This window comes from Phascolarctos cinereus, unplaced genomic scaffold (assembly GCF_003287225.1).
Source record: "Phascolarctos cinereus isolate Bilbo 61053 unplaced genomic scaffold, phaCin_HiC Scaffold_4;HRSCAF=312, whole genome shotgun sequence".
NCBI classification, from domain to species: Eukaryota; Metazoa; Chordata; class Mammalia; order Diprotodontia; family Phascolarctidae; genus Phascolarctos; species Phascolarctos cinereus.
Window position 1 is genome coordinate 287,489,784 of NW_027555847.1, and position 21,278 is coordinate 287,511,061.

Genomic DNA, 21,278 nt, shown 5'->3' on the forward strand with positions numbered 1-21,278 from the left:
TGTATGATCTGTCAAAGGAAATAAACAGCAGATTTATACCTGCCATCCACATTGTATATGGAATATATTTTTTAAGGAGTTACCATGTTATTCTCATTTGGCAGAGATCCCACACACGAGATTTCCCTTAAGGTACTGGAGGTAAGGGAAGGAGGGGCCATTAAAATGTGAACTCCTTGAGAGCAGGGACCATGTTTGCCTTTCTATGGATACCCAGCACTTACATAGTTCCTGATGCATTAATAAATGTTTCTTGGCTGACTCAGAAAATTGATTGCCTTTGGGGTCAAACCTTTACCCTTGGGATTGAACTCAGAAATCTTTGTTGCCCTCTCTCCCTGGACTTTAAAGGTCCAGAAGGAAGAATGAAGCTTTCCTTTGGGAAAGCTCTAAATCAATACACTGAACGATGACTCTTGCAAATACGCACAAAATTGGAAACTACTTATGGGCTAGGACTACATTTTATTTAGGACCATTTAATTCACAGATACTAGGGATCTTATACATCATCTGGTCTTATACCTTCATTTTACATTTGAGGAAACTGTGGCTCAGAGAAATGAAACTGTCAAAGGTCACAGAGACAGAGACTGACAAAGCCAGAATTCAAAACATAAATCTTCTGTCTTAACAGGCAGTGTTCATTTCACCACTCAACAACTTGTTTTTTATATTTCTTCCTAGTGGAAGGTATCAACAATAGTAGGTGCTAAATAAAAGTTTTAGAATGAAAGCAATGATCTTAAAGTCAGACAAACATATTTTTGTAACAAAATCCATTTCAAAACCTAGAATCCTTTTAAACAAACGTTATCTTCCAAAAATTCCTAATTTAGTTTTTGTTGTTGCTGTTTAGTCATTTCAGTCATGTCCCACTCTCTGTGACCCCATTTGGAATTTTCTTGGCAAAGATACTGGAGTGTTTATCATTTCCTTCTCCAGCTCATTTTACAGATGAGGAAACTAAGGCAAATAGGGTTAAGTGACTTACACAGTGTCTCACTGCTAGTAAGTGTCTGAGGCCAGATTTGAACTCAGGAAAATGAGTGTTCCTGACTCCAAGCCTGGCTCTCTATCCACTACACTACCTAACTGAGCTTTTACAAGGATGTAATTCCCATTCTTGCAAAAAAAATTAGAAACTATATCAGATTGCATGCCATCTTGGGGAGGAAGGCAGGGATGGAGGGGGAGAAAAATTTAAAACTCAAAAGTTTATGGAAATGACTGTTGATAAATCAAAATAAAATAAAAACAATTTAAAATTAGAAAACATAATATACAGATATCTCCTTAATATAAACAGTATCTATCTAAAATAGAGAACCAGTATCACGTGGAATGCTAACAAGAACAAGGATAAAGCAAGGATGGGTCCATTGTCATCAGTCACCATGACCACTTGATATAGTGCTACAAATGCTACCTACAGCAAAAAGAAAAAGAAACTGAAGCAAAAAAAATGGTATCACTTTCTGTAAATGATACTATGAATCCTGGAGCTTTAACTAAAATTAATTGAAATAATTTTGATAAGGTTGTAGGATGGGAAATAAATCTACTTAAATTGCCAGCATTTCTACACATTACCACCAAAATCCTGCAGGAAGAGATAGAGAAATTCCATAAAATAACTAGAGAATGTATAAAATACTTGGGAGTCTACCTGTGAAGATATACATAGGTACTAAATGCATAAAACTAAAAACACTTTTTACATAAATATTCATAGGAATATTCATTCTTCATTGTTAGGAAGAGCTAATACAACAAAAATTACAACACTAACAAAATTAATTTATAACTTCAGCACCATATCAATCAAATTATCAAAAGATTACTTTACAGAGCTAGAAAACAAAACACCAAAATTTGTTGGGATAAACAAAAGGCCTAGGATATCTAGGGAAATTTAAAAAGTGGAAAGGAAGAAGGCCAAATGGTACCACATCTCAAACTGTGCTATAAACAGTAATACTCAAAACTATTTGGTACTGGTTAATAGAAAGGTCAATCAGTGGAAGAGAAACAAATAAACAGTAGCCTGGTGTTTTAATAAAAGCCCTAGCTAATGGGACAAGAACTTGCCATTTGGGAGAAGAAGAAAAAAAAAACTGCTGAGAAAACTGGCAAGCAGTCTGGTAGAAGCTATGTATAGACAAACATATGAACTATATACCAAAATAAATCCAGATGGATATAAAACAGACATGAAGAGTAACATCATTAAAAAAATAGAGGAACATGAAAGAAATTATCTTTCAGCTCCCTAGATAGAGACATAACTCATAACTAAACAAGGGATAGAAAGACTCTTGGTAAATAGATAATTTGATTACATAAAGTTAAAAAGTTTTTGCATAAAGTTAACGTAGCTAAAATTAGAAGGGAAAAAAGTCAATTGGGGAAAAAAATCTTCACTGCCATCTCTGACAAAGGTCTAATTTCCAAGATACACATTCAAGATTCAAGAATACAAGAATAAAAGCCATTCCCCGAAGTGATAAGTATATCAACGAAATGACCAGTCAGTTTTCTAAAGAAAAAAAAAATTAAAGTTATCTAAAGCTATATGAAAAAAGGCTCCAAATTACTAAAAGTTGAAGAAAAGTAAATTAAATAAATTCTAAGGAGCCATCTCACACCCATAAAATTAGCAAAGTTGATAAAAAAAAAAGAATGTTAGGAAGAATTATGGGAAAAAACGCACATTATTGCAACATTGGGAGACCATTGGTCTACCCATTCCAGAACCGAACTGTCCATCCACTTTTTTAAAATTATTTTTAGGCAACTGGGGTTAAGCGACTTGCCCAGATAGTAAGTGTCAAGTGTTTGGTCTGAGGCCACATTTGAACTCAGGTCTTCCTGACTTCAGGGCCAGTGCTCTATCCACTGTGCCACCTAGCTGCCTCCGTCCATCCTCTTTGAGCCATGGATAATCTTCTTGGGCTTATACCCCAAACAGATGAAAGAAGAAAACAGACTAATTTGTACAAAAATACCTATAGAAACTCTTTTTGTAGTGATAAAAAAAACGGAAACTAAGCCGAAATCTATCAACTACAGACTGGCTAAACAAATAATAATGATGTGAATATAATGGAATACTATTGTGTCATAAGTAATGATAAAAGGAATAGTTTCAGTGAAACCTAGAAAGACTTCAATGAATTAATACAGAATAAAGTGAGCAGAACTAGGAGGAAAAAAAACATACAATAACAATATTATAAAGACAAACAATTTTGAAAGACTTAAGAATTATGATCAACCCAATGATCAAGCACAATTACAGAGGAGCAGTGAAGAAATTTTCTCACTTCTTAACAGGGGAGACTCATGATTCATAATGAGGGATGTATTCTGGAATATGGCTAATGATGGAACTTACTTTGCTTTCTTATGTACTATGTGAATTTGGGTTTTGTTTATTAATCCTTTTATTATGTTATTATCAAATGAAACAAAGATATATGCTTGAAGAAGGTGCTCATTACTTTCCTAAAGCATGTCTTCAGCAGAATCCAAATGGAAGAATTTCCTATAGCGATTAGTTTTGCTTAATTATTTAATCTGTGCAAGAGAGCTCTCACAGAGAGGGAATTCTCTTGAAATATGTGTAATGTAACAACACAAATACATTAATACAACCTTAAGAAACAAAAAACAGAAACAAAAAATAAAGTGCAACATAAGGGAGCAAAAGTGATCCAACTTTTCTTCCTCCTATTCAGCTCTGTGCCCAGCTCATTACCTACCTGCAATGCATATATATGATACATGTACTGATGGACTATATGTATTTGTTACAAGGGTTTTGTGTTTTCTTTTTCCATTTTCCTCAATGGAAGCTGCAGAAAGGGGGAAATAGAATTTTGTTCATCGAAGAAAATTAAATTAATTATTTTTTTAAAAATCCTTCTTTATTTCACTGGTCATACTTTCACACGATGCATTTAATGGGAATCAAAAACACACCATCTCACAAACTTAAATGTTGACTTAACTTGACAAATGGTTAATATCCCCTTTGTTAGTTAATTAAAGTATCACTCCAGTATTACAACATAAGCCCTTTGAGAGTAAAAAGTGATTTTTGATTAGTTTTTCTATACATGTATCTACTCATTGATAGAATCTCAGATGGTAGGCTTAGAAGAGACCTAAGAGATCACAGTATAACCATATGTAAGTAGGAACCTTCTATACAACATCCTAGACAAGCAGCTCTTCAGTTTGAAGACCTCCAATGGTGGCAACTCACTATTTTTCACAATACAACAATACAACTAATTTTTACTAAATTTTTCATTAGCTGGAGCTGCCAACTATGTAACTTCCAACTATTCATATAGTTCTCTGTTGAGCAAATGTTAAAAAAAAAAGGTTTAATTCATCTTACACATAGTTCTCTTGAAATATTTTAGGAACTGTCATCATACCCTAAATAAGTATTTTCTTTTCCTAAATATTCACAGTAGCTTCAATGGAATTTCCAGTGGGGCTGGTTTTGAGTACCCTCATCACTTGGGTGATAACTATCTCAGTGAAGACCATCTCCTGCACCAATGTGAGTTGGTCAATGTAGTTAATAAAATGTAGCCTCATAAATAAACTCAATATTAATGTTATGGTCTAAGCATGGCAAAGTTATAACAGGACTGTCATCGAATCATAGACTTAGAGCTGGAAAAGTCTCTAGAGGCCACCCAATCTAACCTCTTCACTTTAGAAATACGGAAACTGCTCACAGAAATTAAGTGACTTAAGATCCCTGACTTCAAAGTCAGTGAACGCTGCCTCACCTCCATCATCTTAGTCTTATACTAAAATTAACGCTGTGAAAAGCATAAAAACACTTAAAAGTTACTCATAACTTGGGTAACATGGTAAAAATTTTCATCAAAGCTAGGTGTTGTGGGAGCTCTGACCCTTGGAATATCACTAGAATAATTAGCAATCACGGTCATTTCGGCTCTCTCACAAAGAACCTGGACACTGCTCTTCGTTCCCCAGGACTCACAGGGTCACGCCCTGCTCCTCGCAGTTCGGGGGTCATGCCCTGCTCCTCGCGGTCCCCGGGCCACCCCCCCACCCCCCGCCCCGAGCCGTGCCTCCCACCCAGGCCGGCCTCACCTGATGGTTCTGATCACAAAGTACACCAGCACCGCGGCGCTCACCACCATCAGCACCAACAGGGCCCTCTGGGTCATAGGCTTGTCGCTGGAATTCGGGGACACGGCCAGGCCGCCCCCTCCGACTCCGGCAGGCCCAGCTCCCGGGCCGCTGCCATTGCCGCTGAGCCCGGCCTGCCCGGAAGGGGACACGGTCCTGCCACCGCCCGGGAGGCCCGCAGGGAGGGCAGTGCCCGAGGCCCGGGGCGGAGGCGGGGGCTGGGAAGGCGGCAGAGGGGCCCCCGGAGCTGAGGGTCTGGGGGCGTGGGCGGCCGCTCCGTCCAGCAGCAGCAGTAGCAGCGGCAGCAGCGAAGACAGCGGCCCGCTCAGCGGCAGCAGCAACGCGGCCGACAGCAGGCGGCGGCAGCGGCAGCAGCGGCAACGCGAGGACCGCATTATCCCCGCGCCGCCCACTCAACACGCCGCACTCGCCGGCCCCACCACCGCGGCCCCGGCCCAGGCCAGGGCTCCGGGAAGAACCATGGGCGCAGCAGAGGCGGAGGCGGACGCCCAGGAGGAGGAACCGGCGGCGGAGGCCAGGCCCGGGCCACTGGGGGAACCGGAAGTTTGCACATCTCCAGAGACGCCCGGCTACTAGGGACGCTTCTTGTTGCCATAAAACGGCAGGAAGGGCGGAGAAGGAAGCGTCCGGTGATGTCACGCACAGAAGGTGGCCACGTGGTGATCCCGGGGAAGGGCCTAGCTGAGCGTGCGGAGCGTCCGAGTAAGAAATGCTTGTGTGTGTGGCTGGTGGAGGAAGATTACTTGTTGAAGTCGTCTGAGCAAGGGGTATATAAAATCATTTTCCCATTATTTAGAGAATGGGGACTCATTCTTTCTTTCAAGAGACGTATATTAAATCCACTATCTGCAAATGCACCAACATCTCGCTAATCCAGAAAGCTAATCCATTAAGCACTTGTCTCAGTGAATATCAGGATGCCACCTGGTATTCAGGATGAAGACTTGGGTTAGGACACCCACAAGCTGAGTGAACCCAGACAATTCACAACCTTTCAGTGTCCCCCGGCCAGCGCTTCTTTCTTACGTCGCTTTTGTGGAGTTATAATTCCCACAACAAATACATTCTTCTTGTCACGCTGTTACTGGCAAGTTGTATTTCTATACAACCATTCCAGTCACAACCCAACTCCTAGAGAAAAAAAAAAAGCCATCATAACCAGTGCTGGTACAGAAAATGTGCTTAATAAATTCTAGTTGAATGAATAAACACCTTAATTGCTTACTCTCTTCTCATAGATGCGGTCACCCAACACCTGCTCTTAACTGAAAATGATCTTTCCAAAATTTCAACTATTTCAATCTCAACTAATACATACAATGGTCTTGTTTTAATCCTTATCCTTCTTTGACCTCCCTGCAACTCTTGGTCCTGTTGACTACCACCACCCCCTCCTATATCTTATCTTCATGGCACTTCTATTTTCTGGTTCTTCTCTTTTCTCTCTCCTTGCCTTATCATCCTCAACCTCCTTTATTAGATTAATCTGTGTAATTGAGTAAAATTTTCTATTAGTTTTGTAAGGGGCTTGCCCTGGGAGTGCTCAAATCTTCTAATATCCGTCATCCAGCATTTTTCTACCACATGACTGGAAAGAGCCTCCTTTGATAGTTTGCTTAGCAGGAATAAGCTGGGTCTTTAAAACTAGTCGGACTGTGACATAATAGTAATCCTGACAGATGACTTTTGTTGAAATTGGTGGTTACCGCTGGAGTATTGGCCTCTTTGTCAGAAGTGCTGCCTAAAGTTAGAACAATGCTTTCTGGAGTAGAAAATGAGCACCACCATTATTTGAGTTCAAATAATACTCTTACCTGCCAGAAGCTCACCTTAAGTGAATGTTTTGGGGGAAGGTACAGAACTGAAGTGGAGATGAAATACTTATTCAACCTTTCCACAAAGTGTTTCATATTTTAAATAAAAACCTTTTAGGTTTCTGTATCATGTTTTACATATTTATCAAAGATTGCTTATGGGTCTTTTCTGTTTTAAGTATTTCTTTTGTAGTGGAGAAAATAACTGTCCTAAACTTGATCTACTTTGTATACTGAGTACCTTACTATAAGGACTCTGTTCTCCAGAAAGTTTAGACTAGTTCCCAGCTCCACCAATACTGCATTAGTGTATCTATTTTCCCACATCCCAGACAGCATTTTTCATTTTCCTTTTCTGACATCTTACCCTAACTCAAAGTTGTTTTAATTTGTATTTCTTTAATAATTAGTGTTTTGGAGCATTTTTTCATATAACTATTGATAGCTTAGATTTTTTTCCTTTGAAAAGTCCTTGTTGATATCTTCTGACCATTTATTAATTACAGAATGGGTTTATTATAAATTTGAATAAAATTTTTACGTCTTTGAAATGGACCCATATCAAAGAATCTTCCTACAAAGATTTTTTCCCTTAGTTGCCTTCTTTCCTTCTAAGTTTATTAGCACTGGCGTGTGTGTGTGTGTGTGTGTGTGTGTGTGTGTGTGTGTGTGTGCTGCATGCACATGCAACCTTTAAAATTTTATGTAATCAAGATTGCTTGTTTTATTTTCTATAATCCTCTCTATCCCTTCCTTGCTTGGTCATGAACTATTCCGTTACATATGTTTGAAACATAATTTCTTTCTTGATCCTCTAATATGTTTATTATAATATATATATATATATATATATATATATATATACACATATATAACATTATATTATATATTATGTATCATATAGGTTCAAGTCTTTTACTTGGGATGTCTTTCAAGTGCTATTAGCTCCAGCTTCCATTCTGGTATAATCTTCCTAACATTAATCATCAGATATACTCTTATATTATTGATTGACCTAATGATTAGTAACCCAACAACATTTAACCAATTAACATCAACTTTTTTTTAATTAAAGAATATTTATTTGAAAGACATAACAAGAATTACAAAAGCATTTCTCCAGTACCTAAGTATACACTCTCCCCTATACCACTGTAGTCTCTGAGAAGCATGAGCTCACATTTAATGTAGTGGCTGAAAAAGCATTCATTCCACTAAATTTATTTCTGAATGCAGCATCTCTGATGAATGAGCTGTTGTCTCTCAACTGCCGTCAATCCACTAAAACAAACTGGAACAAACTGGCCATTCTTTACCTGGATCAACTGTCCAAAAACTTTGGCATGGACTCTAGTTCCTCTACCTTTTTGCCTCGCTTCTAAATCTGCCTCTGGAACTTCCACCTACTAGTCCTACTTTTGCTCTCTGGGGCCAAGAAAAAACAATACTTTCTATATGAGAGTCCTTCAAATACCTGAAGACATAAATTCCTCCTAAACTTGTTTTTCCTTCTCCAGGTTAAATACTCTCAGTTCTTTCAGTTGATCATATGGCATATTCTCAACGTCCTTCATTATCCTTATCTCCTTCCTCTGGATGTTTACAGATAATCTATGCCCCACAATGTGATTTCAAGAATCAAAAATTGCACTCTAAATATAGTTCTCCTATTAATAGAATACAATGGGCATATAATTGGCAAGCTTAATGCATAAACAAGGGAGGAGAAAGAGAAAAAAAGAAGATGAAATAAAATGGAAAAAGAAGAGTTTGGCTAAGGGGGAAGGCTGATATAAAGGGTGATGAATGATTATTACCTAATCAGATAGCATAATCCAAGCCATGACCTATATTTCCTGCCTCTCTTAGGGTTACTTACATCTTATTGAATGCAGAAAAATAAAGTTATTAAGGTCAATGTAGGATCTACTATTGTAATTTCACAAAGTATTTTTAATAATATCCTTTTTTATTAGCCTGTAAAGTTTTCAAAGGTTACCCAGTCTTTTAAAAATGCTGTCATAAATATGGAATCACTAATCATTACCAAGAATTTATAATATAATATAGTACACAGCAAATACCTACTACCAAATTAATGAACCACTGCTTATGAAATTTGCTTAGTGATCAAATGCTATAAAATATTTATAGCTTTTATAAAAAAATTAAATTTCTCCCATGTGAAATACAAAGATTAATATAACACAGACTTGCTCTGGAGAGTTTATTGTTTTTTTAAAGAGCACAAGTCCAGCTTTTACCCAAACTGAATCTATTCTGGTTTAATTAAAGATGAATAGTTTAAGTGGAGGAAATACAGATTTAGAAATTCATTTAGGATGGTGTATTTTTCTTTTATTTTATGCTATTCATGGCAAAAAAAGAAATCAGATAGTAGAATTTTAGATGATTTAAAAAATTTAATTAAAAATGATACCTTTTTTTAATTTAAAAAAAAATTGATGCCATTTTTCTTTCACCCTCCAAATGTATCCTCTCAGGAGATTATCTCTCATAACAGAAATTAAAAGAAAAAAAGGTGGGGGGGACTAATTAAAAAAAAAAAAGCACCCAACAGTTCAAAACATTTCTCATAGTACATGCAATATTTCACATTCATGGGGCTTAGCTTTCCAACAGAAAAGGAGGAACATTTTCTCATCTTTATCATTATAATTACAAAGTTTGGTCATTATAATTACAAAGTGTTCATTTTTGTTTTTTGGTGTTATTTCCATTTACACTATTTAAATTATTCTGTATGTTATTTTTCTGGTTCAGCATCAGTTTATATGATTTTCTATTATTCTCATGTTTGTTGCTTCTTAAAGTGCAATAATCTACCCGAACACAACTTAATTGGTCTCCAATTTATAGGCGCTTTTTTTTCTAACTGTTTACTCACATAAAAAAGTGCTTCCCTAAATATTTTGATGTATATGAGACCTTTCCTTCTATTTTTCACCACTTTAGTTCATATGCCTGGCAGTGGAATCCCTGGATCAAAAAATTAATCAATTTTCACTGTACTATCTAGTGCCTTACTTCTGTTGATATTTCTCCAATTTATCCTATATATCTTGATTGTACATATTTGTTTGTATATTGTCTTTTCCATTAGACTATGAACTCCTTGAGAGAAGATAGTCTTTTTCCTTTCTTTATATTCCTGGGACATAGTAAGTACTTAATAGATGTTTGTTAACTGACTATTCTTACATAATTCCAAATTCATTTATAGAATGTTTGAATCCATTTTCATCCAACAATACATTAGAATACCTGTCTTCATCAAATTTTCTTTGACCTCTTCAGAGTTCATTATGATGGGAGATTATGCACTGATGATGGTGACATGGAACTTCTCTGCAAGTGGCAATCATGTTATCAAGAAATACAAACTTGTTGACTAGATTAATTTTGATTATAAAACCTACACCAGCTTCATGGCACTCCCCTTCATTGCTGCCATGTGTATCCAGCTCCAACTTTGGTAAGTTGGCCTTCATTTGCCAGCCTTGTTTGACTGAGGAATGCTATTTGGATGTGATGCCTGTTGAGTTTTCTTGCAACAAGAGCTCTTTATCTTTCAGGTCTACTGGATTTCATGTTGTCCATAAGTGTGTGGACATTCCATGTACAGATGGTGAGTGGAATCATCTTTGCAAAAGTCTTTGTACATTTTGTTTGTGTGTTTTGACCACAGGGCAGGATCCCTGCCTGCTGGGTAAGCAGGCCAGGATTGGGTGAAGTAGACAGTTTTTAGGGCACTTTTTCTAGCTCCTTCCTCCTGCCAGGAGGTAAGCAGTGCAGTCCTTCAAAGAGGTTGCTTAGACACCCAGAGGGCTGCTGAATCCCACTGCTACTTCGGTCCAGGGAGAAGACAACCCTATGGCCTGGGCCGCTTGGGTGTAGGGTTGTGCCTGCAGCTCCCAGTATATCTGTACCTGGTGCTTCATCACTTCCCTGTTGCCACAGGACTTTGAGGTAGATAAAAAATGGTAAAATGGCATGGGTATAGGTGATGTATTTTGATTCACACATAAATTGGATTTACGTGAGGGAGAGTTGTGTGGTGATTGGTCTTACTCTTTCTTTCAGAGTAATCAGAGTCAAGACAAAGTCAAGATGACCGATGATGACTTAGGATGCAGTGGATGACTCTGGCATCTTCAATGTCTAAGCAAACTCTAAGTGCCCCACACCTGCTTTAGCTGCCTTCATGGCTGATGGAACAAATTATTCTTATATGCCTATTCCTCTGGGGGAAGTCTTCACATATTTGGGGCAGACACCCCCCTAACTCACCGAAGGGTTTGAGACCCTTTGGTTACTCTCAACCTGATTTAACCCATCTACTGAAATGTTTACTGGGTTGTGGCAGCTGTGCATGCTATAGCTTCTTGGAGCCATCAGTGAGAGTTACATGAATCAGATAGACACCAAAGGTGGAAAGCAATCCTCAAAAGGGCTCAGCAGCCCTGATGCTAGAGGTACTAGTCTGGTAAAGTGATGTATGGTACTGAATGAACTGATCATAGAATTACTCTCTCCAAGCTAAATGTTCACATTCAACAAAAGCTGCAGTCCCAAGGCAAGACAAGTACCAGATGACTTAATGTCAACAAATTAGTGCACTTCTCCAAGTGTGAAGTTGGTTGCTGACTTGGAGGGAAAGCTGAGCCGTCACCAAGTTGGCAACAGTAGAGCAGAAAAGGAGTGGGCAGCTTTCAGAGATTTGATGTGCCTCTTTTGTTCATCTGAGTCAGAGCACTCGCAAACATCATGATTGGTTTGATGAAAATTATGGGGAAATTCAGAAGCTGCTAAATGAAAAATGAGAACCCCACAGGATTTGCCAGTAGGATAGTTTGTCTCAAAGAGGACAGAATTTAATACCATCAAAAGTAAAATGCAAGTGAAGCTTAGAGAGATTCAGGATTCTTGGCTCAGTAAGAAGGCAGGTGAAATTCGGTTTTATGCTCATAGTAACAACTGAAAGCACTTTTATGATGCTCTGAAGTCTATTTATGGGCCAAAGACCTATGGTACATCTCCACTTCTTAGCACTGATGGAGCCACATTGATTATTGATGAGGACATATTCCTGGAGAAATGGACTGAACACTTACATAGTGTTCTCAACAGACCATGATCAATCAATGCTGAAGCCATTAACCTTATACCTCAGGTTGAAGTCAATTCCTCTCTAGCCAAACTTCCAACTGAAGAAGAGGTTTTGAGTGTGATTAGTCTCCTCTTGTGTGGCGAACAGCCTGGTGCTGATTCCATTCCAGCTGAGATTTACAAGGCAGGGTGACCACTGCTCAGACGAAAGCTGACTGAAATTTTCTGGGTTATACGGCAAGAGGAGGTTATCCCCCAGGAGTTCAAGGATGCCTCCATTGTCCATCTTTATAAAGGTAAAGTCAATAGATTGTCCTTTGACAATTATGGGAGATCTTTCTCCTGGTCATTGCTGGCAAGATTCTTGCCAGTGTCCTCCTTAATAGACTGACCCTTCACCTGGAAGATGATTAGCTACTTGAGGAACAGCGTGGCTTCACAAAGGACTGAGGAATGGTTAACATGGTGTTTGCCTCCCAACAACTCCAGGAGAAAAGCCAGGAGCAGAACAGAGGTCTGTACAAAATTGTGGCAAAATTTAGGTGCCAAGAGAAGTTCATCAGTATTGTACATCAATTTTATGACGTGCTTGCCCAGGTTCTGAATAATAGATCATGCCCTCCCACTTTCCTAATCACCAATGGAGTCAAGCAGGGCTGTGTGCTTGCCCTCGTGTTTTTTAGCATGATGTTTTCAACAGTGTTGTCAGGTCCTTCAACAAGGATGAAAATCACATCAAGATTAGCTACTGAACTGATGGTAAATTATTTACCTTGAAAAGGCTACAAGCCAAAACTAAAGTGGAGGGAGAGTCAGTGCATAATGTTTTTGTTCACAGATGACTGTGCGCTCAATGCAGCCTCTGAGACTGAGATGTGCTAACCTTGGCAGTATACTTTCCAGTGAAGTCCACATAGATGATAAAGTTGATGTTTGTATTGCCAGAGCTAGTTCAGTGTTTGGGAGGCTCCAAAGGATTGTGGGAGAGAAGAAATATTACAATGCCTACAAACTGAAGGTCTACAGAGTCATTATGCTGACCTCATGGTTGTATACCTGTAAAACATGGGCAGTATGCCAGCACCATGCCAGGAAACGGAATCAGTTCCATTTGAATTGTCTTAAAAAGATTCTGAAGATCACCTGGCAAGATAATATATTGGACACTGAGGTCCTTTCTTGAGCTAAACTGCCAAGCTTTCAAATTCTATTGCAGAGAGAGCAACTCTGATGGGCTGGCCCAAGTTGTTCAAATGCTGAATGCACATTTGCCTAAAAGACTCTTTCATGGGGGTCAGCTAGGTGGCACAGTGGATAGAGCACAAGCCCTGGAGTCAGGGCAACCTGAGTTCAAATCTGGACTCAGATCAGACACTTGACACTTACTAGCTGTGTGACCATGGGCAAGTCACTTGACCCCAATTGTCTAAAAAAAACCCCCAAAACAGAAGACTATTTCATGTAGAACTCACACAAGGCAAGCATTCATATGGAGGTCAGAAGAAGCAATACAAGGACACTCTCAAGGTCTCTCTGAAGAATTTTGGAATTAACTGAATGACACGGGAGACACTGGTGCCTAGCATTGTATGCCTGCATCAAAGAAGGAGATGTGCTCTATGAGAGAAGCAGAATTTAAAGATATCTTCACTCTAAATTCCAAATGTTTACATGGACTATTTGTGCTTGACCTGTGTTAGAGCCTTCCAAGCTTATTTTGGTTTGATCAGCCACAGTCAGATACACTGTACCTTGACTCCAACATAGTGTTGCCATGTTGGTCCTCTTCGAGAACGAAGGACAACCACCACCATAGAACACTTGTCTTCTTATAGTCCCTCCAAAATTGGCTTTTTCCATCTTTTGTCATCTTTGACAATTTGTTGGGTATAGTAGAAACCTTAGAGTTGTTTTGATTTGCATTTCTTTTATTATTAGTGATTTGTAGAAATTTTTCACTTAAAGGTAGTTTATAATTCTTTTAATAACTACGTATTTGTATTCTTTGAATATTTATACATTGAGGAATTGCTCTTGGTCTTATATATTTGTGGATATCACTCTCAGCTTCCTAATCTGTAAAATGGGGTTCATAATAGCATCGACCTCTTATGGTGAAGATCAAATAAGATAACAAGTGTAAAGGACTTTGAAAATCAAATTGTTAGATAAAAAATGCTCTTTGTCTCTCTTTTTCTGCACATGCACATATGCACAGATACACACATGCACAGATACACACACCTACATCTGAATATTTTGACTGTCTGACCCATATCAGATATATTAATGCAAATCTTTTTCCAATCACTAGTTTCCCTCCTTATCACATATGCAATTATTCTGTTCCTGCAAAAGCTTTTCAATTTCATTTAATCTAGATCATACATTTGATCTTTTTGATATCCATTCTCCCTGGTTTTATTAAAAGTTCTCCTCCTTCAGTTATTAAAATACTTGATCCCATTCTCTTCAAATTTTTGAGCTTATTGTGATTTATATTACACATGTGTGCGCTTTTTATGTGTTAATCTTACTACCATCATACACTAAAGGCATGTCCGCTCTTCCCTCTGATGCAGTACACACTTTTTGTCTGGGAAGGGAAGGATGAGAGAATATTTCATAGCTACTGTCTTTACTATGCCATCTTAGTAAATTTGCTTTTCTAAGAGCTATTTGTATCTACTTGCTGATGATCATCGAGAAGTACAACTTCAGGCCCTAGTAAGCTACAGTTTATACATTTAGGAAAAGGCATAAGCTAGTCCCTACCCTCAAAAAGTTCACTCTAATAGGAGAAGACAACATATAAAAAGTTGAAGATTGGGTATTGTGGTGGACAAGTACCCAACTTCGGGGCATGATGAAGTTCTGCAGGTGGGAAATAATGTGGTCGCTGCCATGGTCACTATTTAAGGTGGAGGACCTGGGAGAAGAAACCCACACCAATCAGAAGGAGGAAGGGGCCCCAGACTGAGGAAAAGGGAGTTTCAGAGTTGATTTCATCTTGCAGGGTGATGAATTTCTGGAGAATATAAAATCCATGAAAGCAGCTGAATGGCAAACTTTACTTGGTGTTGGGAGATGAAGTGTCATGCGTGAGGAATTAGAGCAATGAGATCAGCGTCACAGGATTGAAGAGTATTGGGGGACAGAAAGTAAAGTATAAGGCAATTAGAAAAGCAAGAGGGGCCAGATTATGAAGAGCTTTGAAAGGTGAACAGAGGATTTTATATTTGATTCTAGAGGTAATAGAGAACCACTGTAGTTTATTAAATACGGTAGATGAAGTGTGATGATATTATTAGACCTCCATTTTAGGAAGATCAATTTGATAACTGAATAGAAGATGAATTGGAGTGGTGAGAGACTTGAGGTAGTACCAGCCCACAGGCTATCGCAGTAGTCCAGGTATGAGACAATGAGGGACTGGCCAGAGCAGTTGCAGAGTCAGAGGAGAGAAGCAGATGTATACAATCGATATTTAGAAAGCAGAAGGTAGGATTTGACAACTGCTTTTCCAGTCATGGAAGATAAGAGTGAATGAGGAGTTGAGGATGATACATAGGTTGCTAGTCTTTGGGAATGGGAGGGTGGTAGTATTCTTAACAGTAATAAAGAAGTTAGGAAGAGAGGAGAGATTTGGGGGAAAAAATTTGTTCAGTTTAAACATGTTGAGTTTAAGATGTCTAAAGAATATCCAGTTCAAAATGTCTAAAAGGTAATTAGAGATTTAAGACTTGAGTTCACACGAGGTTTTAGGGCTATATAAGTAGATCTCAGAGGCACGTACTTAGGCATCATTTTTTTTTACAAGAATCTGCTATTTAATTAAAAGAAAGCATTCAATTAAGTAGAACAAAATGAAGCCTTAACAAGATGTCTTCAATGCATATATTAAGATCATAAAATATTCCTTGTAGATGCAACCACAGAGATTACTTACTTTAAGGAGTCTCTGATTATCAGTATTAAGCAAAACATAAAATAGGTATACACTCAGAAAAAGCATTCACTACTATTATGGAGAATGGAAATGGCTTTTCTATAGATGCTATGGTTCTCCAGAGACCATGGGAAGAGAGAGGGGGCAGAGGGGGAGGGAGGGAGGGGGGGAAGAGGTGAGACAGGAAGAGAATATCCACTTAGCCAGGCCTGCACAACCTGCTGTTGTTTTCATCTACATTTTTCTTGGCCACCCAAAATTCTTAGGGCTGTAAGCTGCCTGCAGGCTGCAGGTTGTGTGGCCCTGCATTTAATTATAGAACTCTACCCTGGAACTTTATTGTTTGGATCTGGTGGGTTGAATGCAAATTCATCTAACTCACTATATCTAACCAGGTCATACTTCTTTATTTTATTTTTCTTTATACATGAATAATTTAATCTCTTTATATTGTAGAAGCATTTGACTACATGCTACATCTTCTGTATCATCACTTAAAATTTACATGCTGGCGTTAGACACTTCAGCTATCACAATACTTTTTATGCCCCCAAATTTGTAAGCTAATAAAGCCACATGTAAATGCTAAATACTCTTAGGTACATGATCTAAATACTGTTCTTGCAGACATCTGGGTCAGGAGTCAAAATTTGTTGTCTTGAAGAACAATAGATGCCCTGATGATTTGTCCTTAGATTATCAACTTGTTTCTTGAAAACAGTGGTCCAAAAATCTTTGCAAATGAACTTCGTGATCTCTAAATCATCCTTGAACCTTGCAGTGTCTTTTGTAAACCCTTCTATCGATCCTTCTCCCGCTATTAAACCCATGCTGTCCAGCTTAGTAATGTATCTTCCATTTTCCACCTCTCCCTGATCTTCAGACTTGTAGATGCTGGTCACCTTCTCCTTGTGGAGAAGCAAGAGTAGCTCATATGCCATTTGCTGCTTCTACTCTCAGGTTCAGGGGTGGGAAGCTTCACCTCATCCTCTGAGACACTGACTGGCTGAGGAACCCCACCTCCAGCCGAAGGCTCGATTTCTTAGCTGCAACTCAAATGATGCTTTTTTAAAGGAAGTATTGAAGAGTTTTTCTAATACCCTACAATGATGTATGGGAAAAGTTCCTTAATCAGCCTGAAAGAATTATAATACCTTGGTCATTAGATAAGGCAACTAATACCTGAGATGATTATTAAAATTATGGGAGCTGATGGGATCACCAAAAGAAAAAGCATAGTAGAAGGAAAGATGAGATACCATGACATAACCCTTTCTCACTTTCTGACTCTCTCCCTTCTCATGCTGGTTTCCCTGATGCTGGATCTCAAATCATCTCAGCCTCCTCCCACAGTGGACAATTCACAGTTTAGCAGCCTAGATCTCTACCCCAAGTAACTTTTCTTTTCTTTTTTTTCCCCTTTTTTTTCTTTTTTAGGCAATTGGGCTTAAGTGACTTGCCCAGGGTCACACAGCTGGTAAGTGTTAAGTGTTTTTGGAGTGAGGCCAGATTTGAACTCAGGTCCTCCTGACTTCAAGGCCAGTGCTGTATCCACTGTGCCACCTAGCTGCCCCCCAAGTAACTTTTGAAGGTACAGAACTGGCCCCAGCTGAATGCTGAGCTATTTTTCTCAGACTTAGTGGAACACTTCACACATTCCACCTGCCCCTTCCACCCCATGTTTTGTCCCATTTCCTCTGTTCCTCCTTTCTCTGGACCACCACTGACAGTTCAGAGAGCTGCTACACTGGTGCTATAAGGTTGAATTCTGTAGTTAGGGTCTCTGAGGCTCTGGGAAGCAGTGGGAGGGGGTGAGGTTGGGTCTAGGATTGATCTCTATTTCTAGCCCAGGCATATGTCCTGCTTCTTTCCCTCTGTTCTGTTGCTCTCCTGCAGAGATCTTTGGTAGCACAAAATGGGACAATCATGGTTCTGCCAATTTGGAGGGGCTCCAGAAAGCTTTTCCATTCTTCTGCACTGCTATAGTGCTGGCTCTCTGTTGCAAAACAAGCAAATTTCCATAGCCTGGTATCTGGATCTCTATGGATCTGGAAGGAGAAAGGGAATAAGGAGGGGTGGGTTTTGTTATAAGCTCATGTGGTGGGTCCTTCAGTCAACTACTGCAGCCTTGTTGCCAATAGTATGTGTGGTGGACTGTGGGAGAGGGGTGCTGAGGGAGTTCATGATAGGAGTCAATTCAGGTGTTTTTGTTTTGTTTTTTAAAACCTGTTTTGGATTCCAGGTGACCTAAACCATGGGGATGGCTGAGTTACTGTATCTGGCACATAAGTTCTGTTTTGCAAAGGTTTGAAAAATCTTGGATGTCAGAGAAAATATCAGTTTTCTACCTTGTTAGTCATGTGACCTGGAAGTCTATTAATCCTTTCCTGATCCTCCCCATATGCTAGTGGTTTTCCTTCCAAACTACTTTGTATATATTATATATATTTTTCTCTTTACATTTCTTCTTTATACATTTATTTATATGTATTTATCATCTTCCCTATTAGAATATAATCTCCTGGGAAGTAAGAGTTGATTCTTTTTTTCTTTTTTGTCTTTGAATCTCCAGTGCATTGCTCAGTGCCTGACACATAGTGGATACTTAAGAATTGCTTATTAACCAATTGATCTCTCATTTGCAGGTCCTTGGCATTACTATTCTGAATGGGATGACTCATGATGGGTCACAACTTCTGACTCAATCCCTGGCTTTTAAAAGCCTTAGTGAACTGGCAGTCTACTGTGTGTTCTGACCTTGGCCTGATTATCTCCCTCTTATCACATAAAATAGAACAAGTTAAACACATCATGTATGCAACCGAGGCAGATCAGAGTATGATGTTAAAAATGGTGCTTATCCCAGTCCTCTGGCATAGTGGCCTAGTGTGAGCACCCAGTTGCTGCTGAGTTGCTTCCTTCTATGCCTCCCAGGTCTCAGAGCAAACAGAGATCCTTTCTCCTTGCCCAGTGACTCAAGTGGGCATGCTCTGTTCTCCACTTATTTTCTGATAGTCTAGAGATAGGATTTGACTTCTGGTCTTGATTACCAGAAATCCAGTCAGCTTGCCATCTCTTCTGGAGTGTTCCTGTTCAAAGCCTCTGCTGACTTATGCCCCCTTTACCAGATCTCCTGTTGATTTGTGTGGTAGGACCCCTCTTTTATTTTTGACAGGGTTTAAACCTGTTTAACTGAGCTTGGACTGAATTCCATAGTGTGAATCCTTTCCTAGCCTCCACTGAATCTTTACCACCTTTTTGCGCAGTTCTCGACTAGATAGAGGTTTACTTTCATTTTGCTCTCTCTCTCTCTCTCTCTCTCTCTCTCTCTCTCTCTTTTTTCCCTTTATCAGTGCTCTGTATAGTGCCCTTTTTAGGTATTTGTCGGGATTAGTATGGAGACTAGGACTTTTCTACAACCTTTCATGTCACCATTTTACCAGAAATTGCTCCCCTTTTTTATATATCTTGAAATTTGATCTCTCAATTTCCTAAACATTATGTCACTTCCAAGACAGAGGTCCTCTGTACCATGCTTCTTCTAGTCCAGCTGCTTTCCTCATCTTTGTTTTCTTCAATATCTTTTCTATTTCCTCTGGCACATGAAGGACTCATGTTAGAATCCAAATTGATTCCTCCCATATACTTCACGACGAGAAGCATCTGTTATAAAAATCTACAAATCTTTTTTTCTTTCCATTTTTGAACTATTTTTTTTTCTTTCTAGTTTCATCCTGGAGACAAATATATGGCACAGTGGATAACAGTGATGGGCCTGGAATCAGGAAGACTTAAGTTCAAATCTTGCCTCAGACACTTACTAGCTATGTGACCAACCATGGGAAAGTCATTTAAAATTATTTGCCTCAGTTTTCTCAACTGTAAAACAGAGATAATAATAACACCTACCTCCCAGTGTTGTTGTGATGATAAAATGAAATGATATTTGTAAAATGCTTAACAGTGCTTAGCACATAGTAGAAATTTAATAAATTCCTTCCTTCCTTCCAACCTGTTTCCCTTCCTTACTCCCTTCTTTCCCCCTTGAATTCCCCAGGGCATTATTTGTTTTCCACTAAGCTTCTTCAAAGCAATTTTTCCTCCACTGTAATGCTCAGTTTTCTAAGGTAGTAATAATAATAATCTTCTATCATCCTCTCTGTAAGGTTTTTACAAATCAGTTTATATTCTATGGCTGCCATATTTCTCCTCTTGGCAAATTATCAAATATTTTCTGTCCGAGATTGTTTCTGAGTTCTTTTGGACATCTTTATGGCAATTAATTTTTGTTAGTTAAATACCTCTAATAAAATATTATAATTAATTCAATGTCCTTTCCTCCTTTTTCCCATTTTTCATCAATAATTAACTGAAGTAGGTCAAACTGGAGTTAATTGCATATCACATATATTTTTCTTATTTTTGTTCTTCTACTTTTGTATTGATCTTAATTTTTTCTTTCCTTAACAAGGGATTTGACTGTACATAGATACCTGATTTAGGAATAACTCACATCACAAGTTCATAGATTTAGAAATGGGAAGGAACTTAGAAATCAGTGAGTCCAATCTGCTTATTTTATAGATGAGGAAACTGAGGCCAGAGAGGTAAGTGACTTGCACAGCTAATAACTATCTAATGTAAGATTCAAATCCATATCTTCTAACTCCAAGTTCACTATTCAATCCACCACCCCATGTTGCCTCTCAGTAATAATTCATTTTAAGTTTGATAAAATATAATCAGTTCCATTTTATGTGATATTGCCTGGTATTTGCCATGACCAACACCTCCTAATTGTTCTGTTAAAACAAGCGTTCATAATACATAGGTGTGAGCCTTCTCTGTATTCTATAAGCCTTTGGCCTCTGTCATTCATTAATCCTGAGCCGTATTTTTCACCATGCTTCTTAATGTCCACCAAAACTCAACTTAAGCTTGACCCCTCCCGTGAAGTCTTTCCGATGCCCCAGTCTGCTAGAGCTCTCATATCCTAGGCCAACTCTCCATCCAATGCCAATATTTGTTTTGTATATATTTTGTATGTACTTGTCTGTGTATATGTTGTTTCATCTGATAGAATGAAATGGTCTTGAGGTCAGGAATTGTTTCATTTTTGTCTTTGTACCACCAAGTACCCTTCAATGTGCATAATAGGTACTTAATAAGTGGTTGTTGACTGA

At 38.7% G+C, this 21,278-nt stretch overlaps 1 protein-coding gene and 1 pseudogene across 1 annotated transcript in view; both read right to left on the reverse strand.

Moving 5' to 3' along the window:
- Positions 1–5,662, reverse strand: part of FAM174A (family with sequence similarity 174 member A) — a 48,312-nt gene extending 42,650 nt beyond the window's left edge. The window contains exon 1 of the mRNA XM_021009267.2: positions 5,143–5,662. Within this exon, the coding sequence (XP_020864926.1) occupies positions 5,143–5,576 (434 nt within the window). The 5' untranslated portion in view covers positions 5,577–5,662. The remainder of the gene's footprint in view (positions 1–5,142) is intronic.
- Positions 5,663–16,568: 10,906 nt separating this feature from the next.
- On the reverse strand, positions 16,569–17,036 carry LOC110222360 (trafficking protein particle complex subunit 6B-like; annotated as a pseudogene).
- Between the last annotated feature and the right edge of the window lie 4,242 nt (positions 17,037–21,278).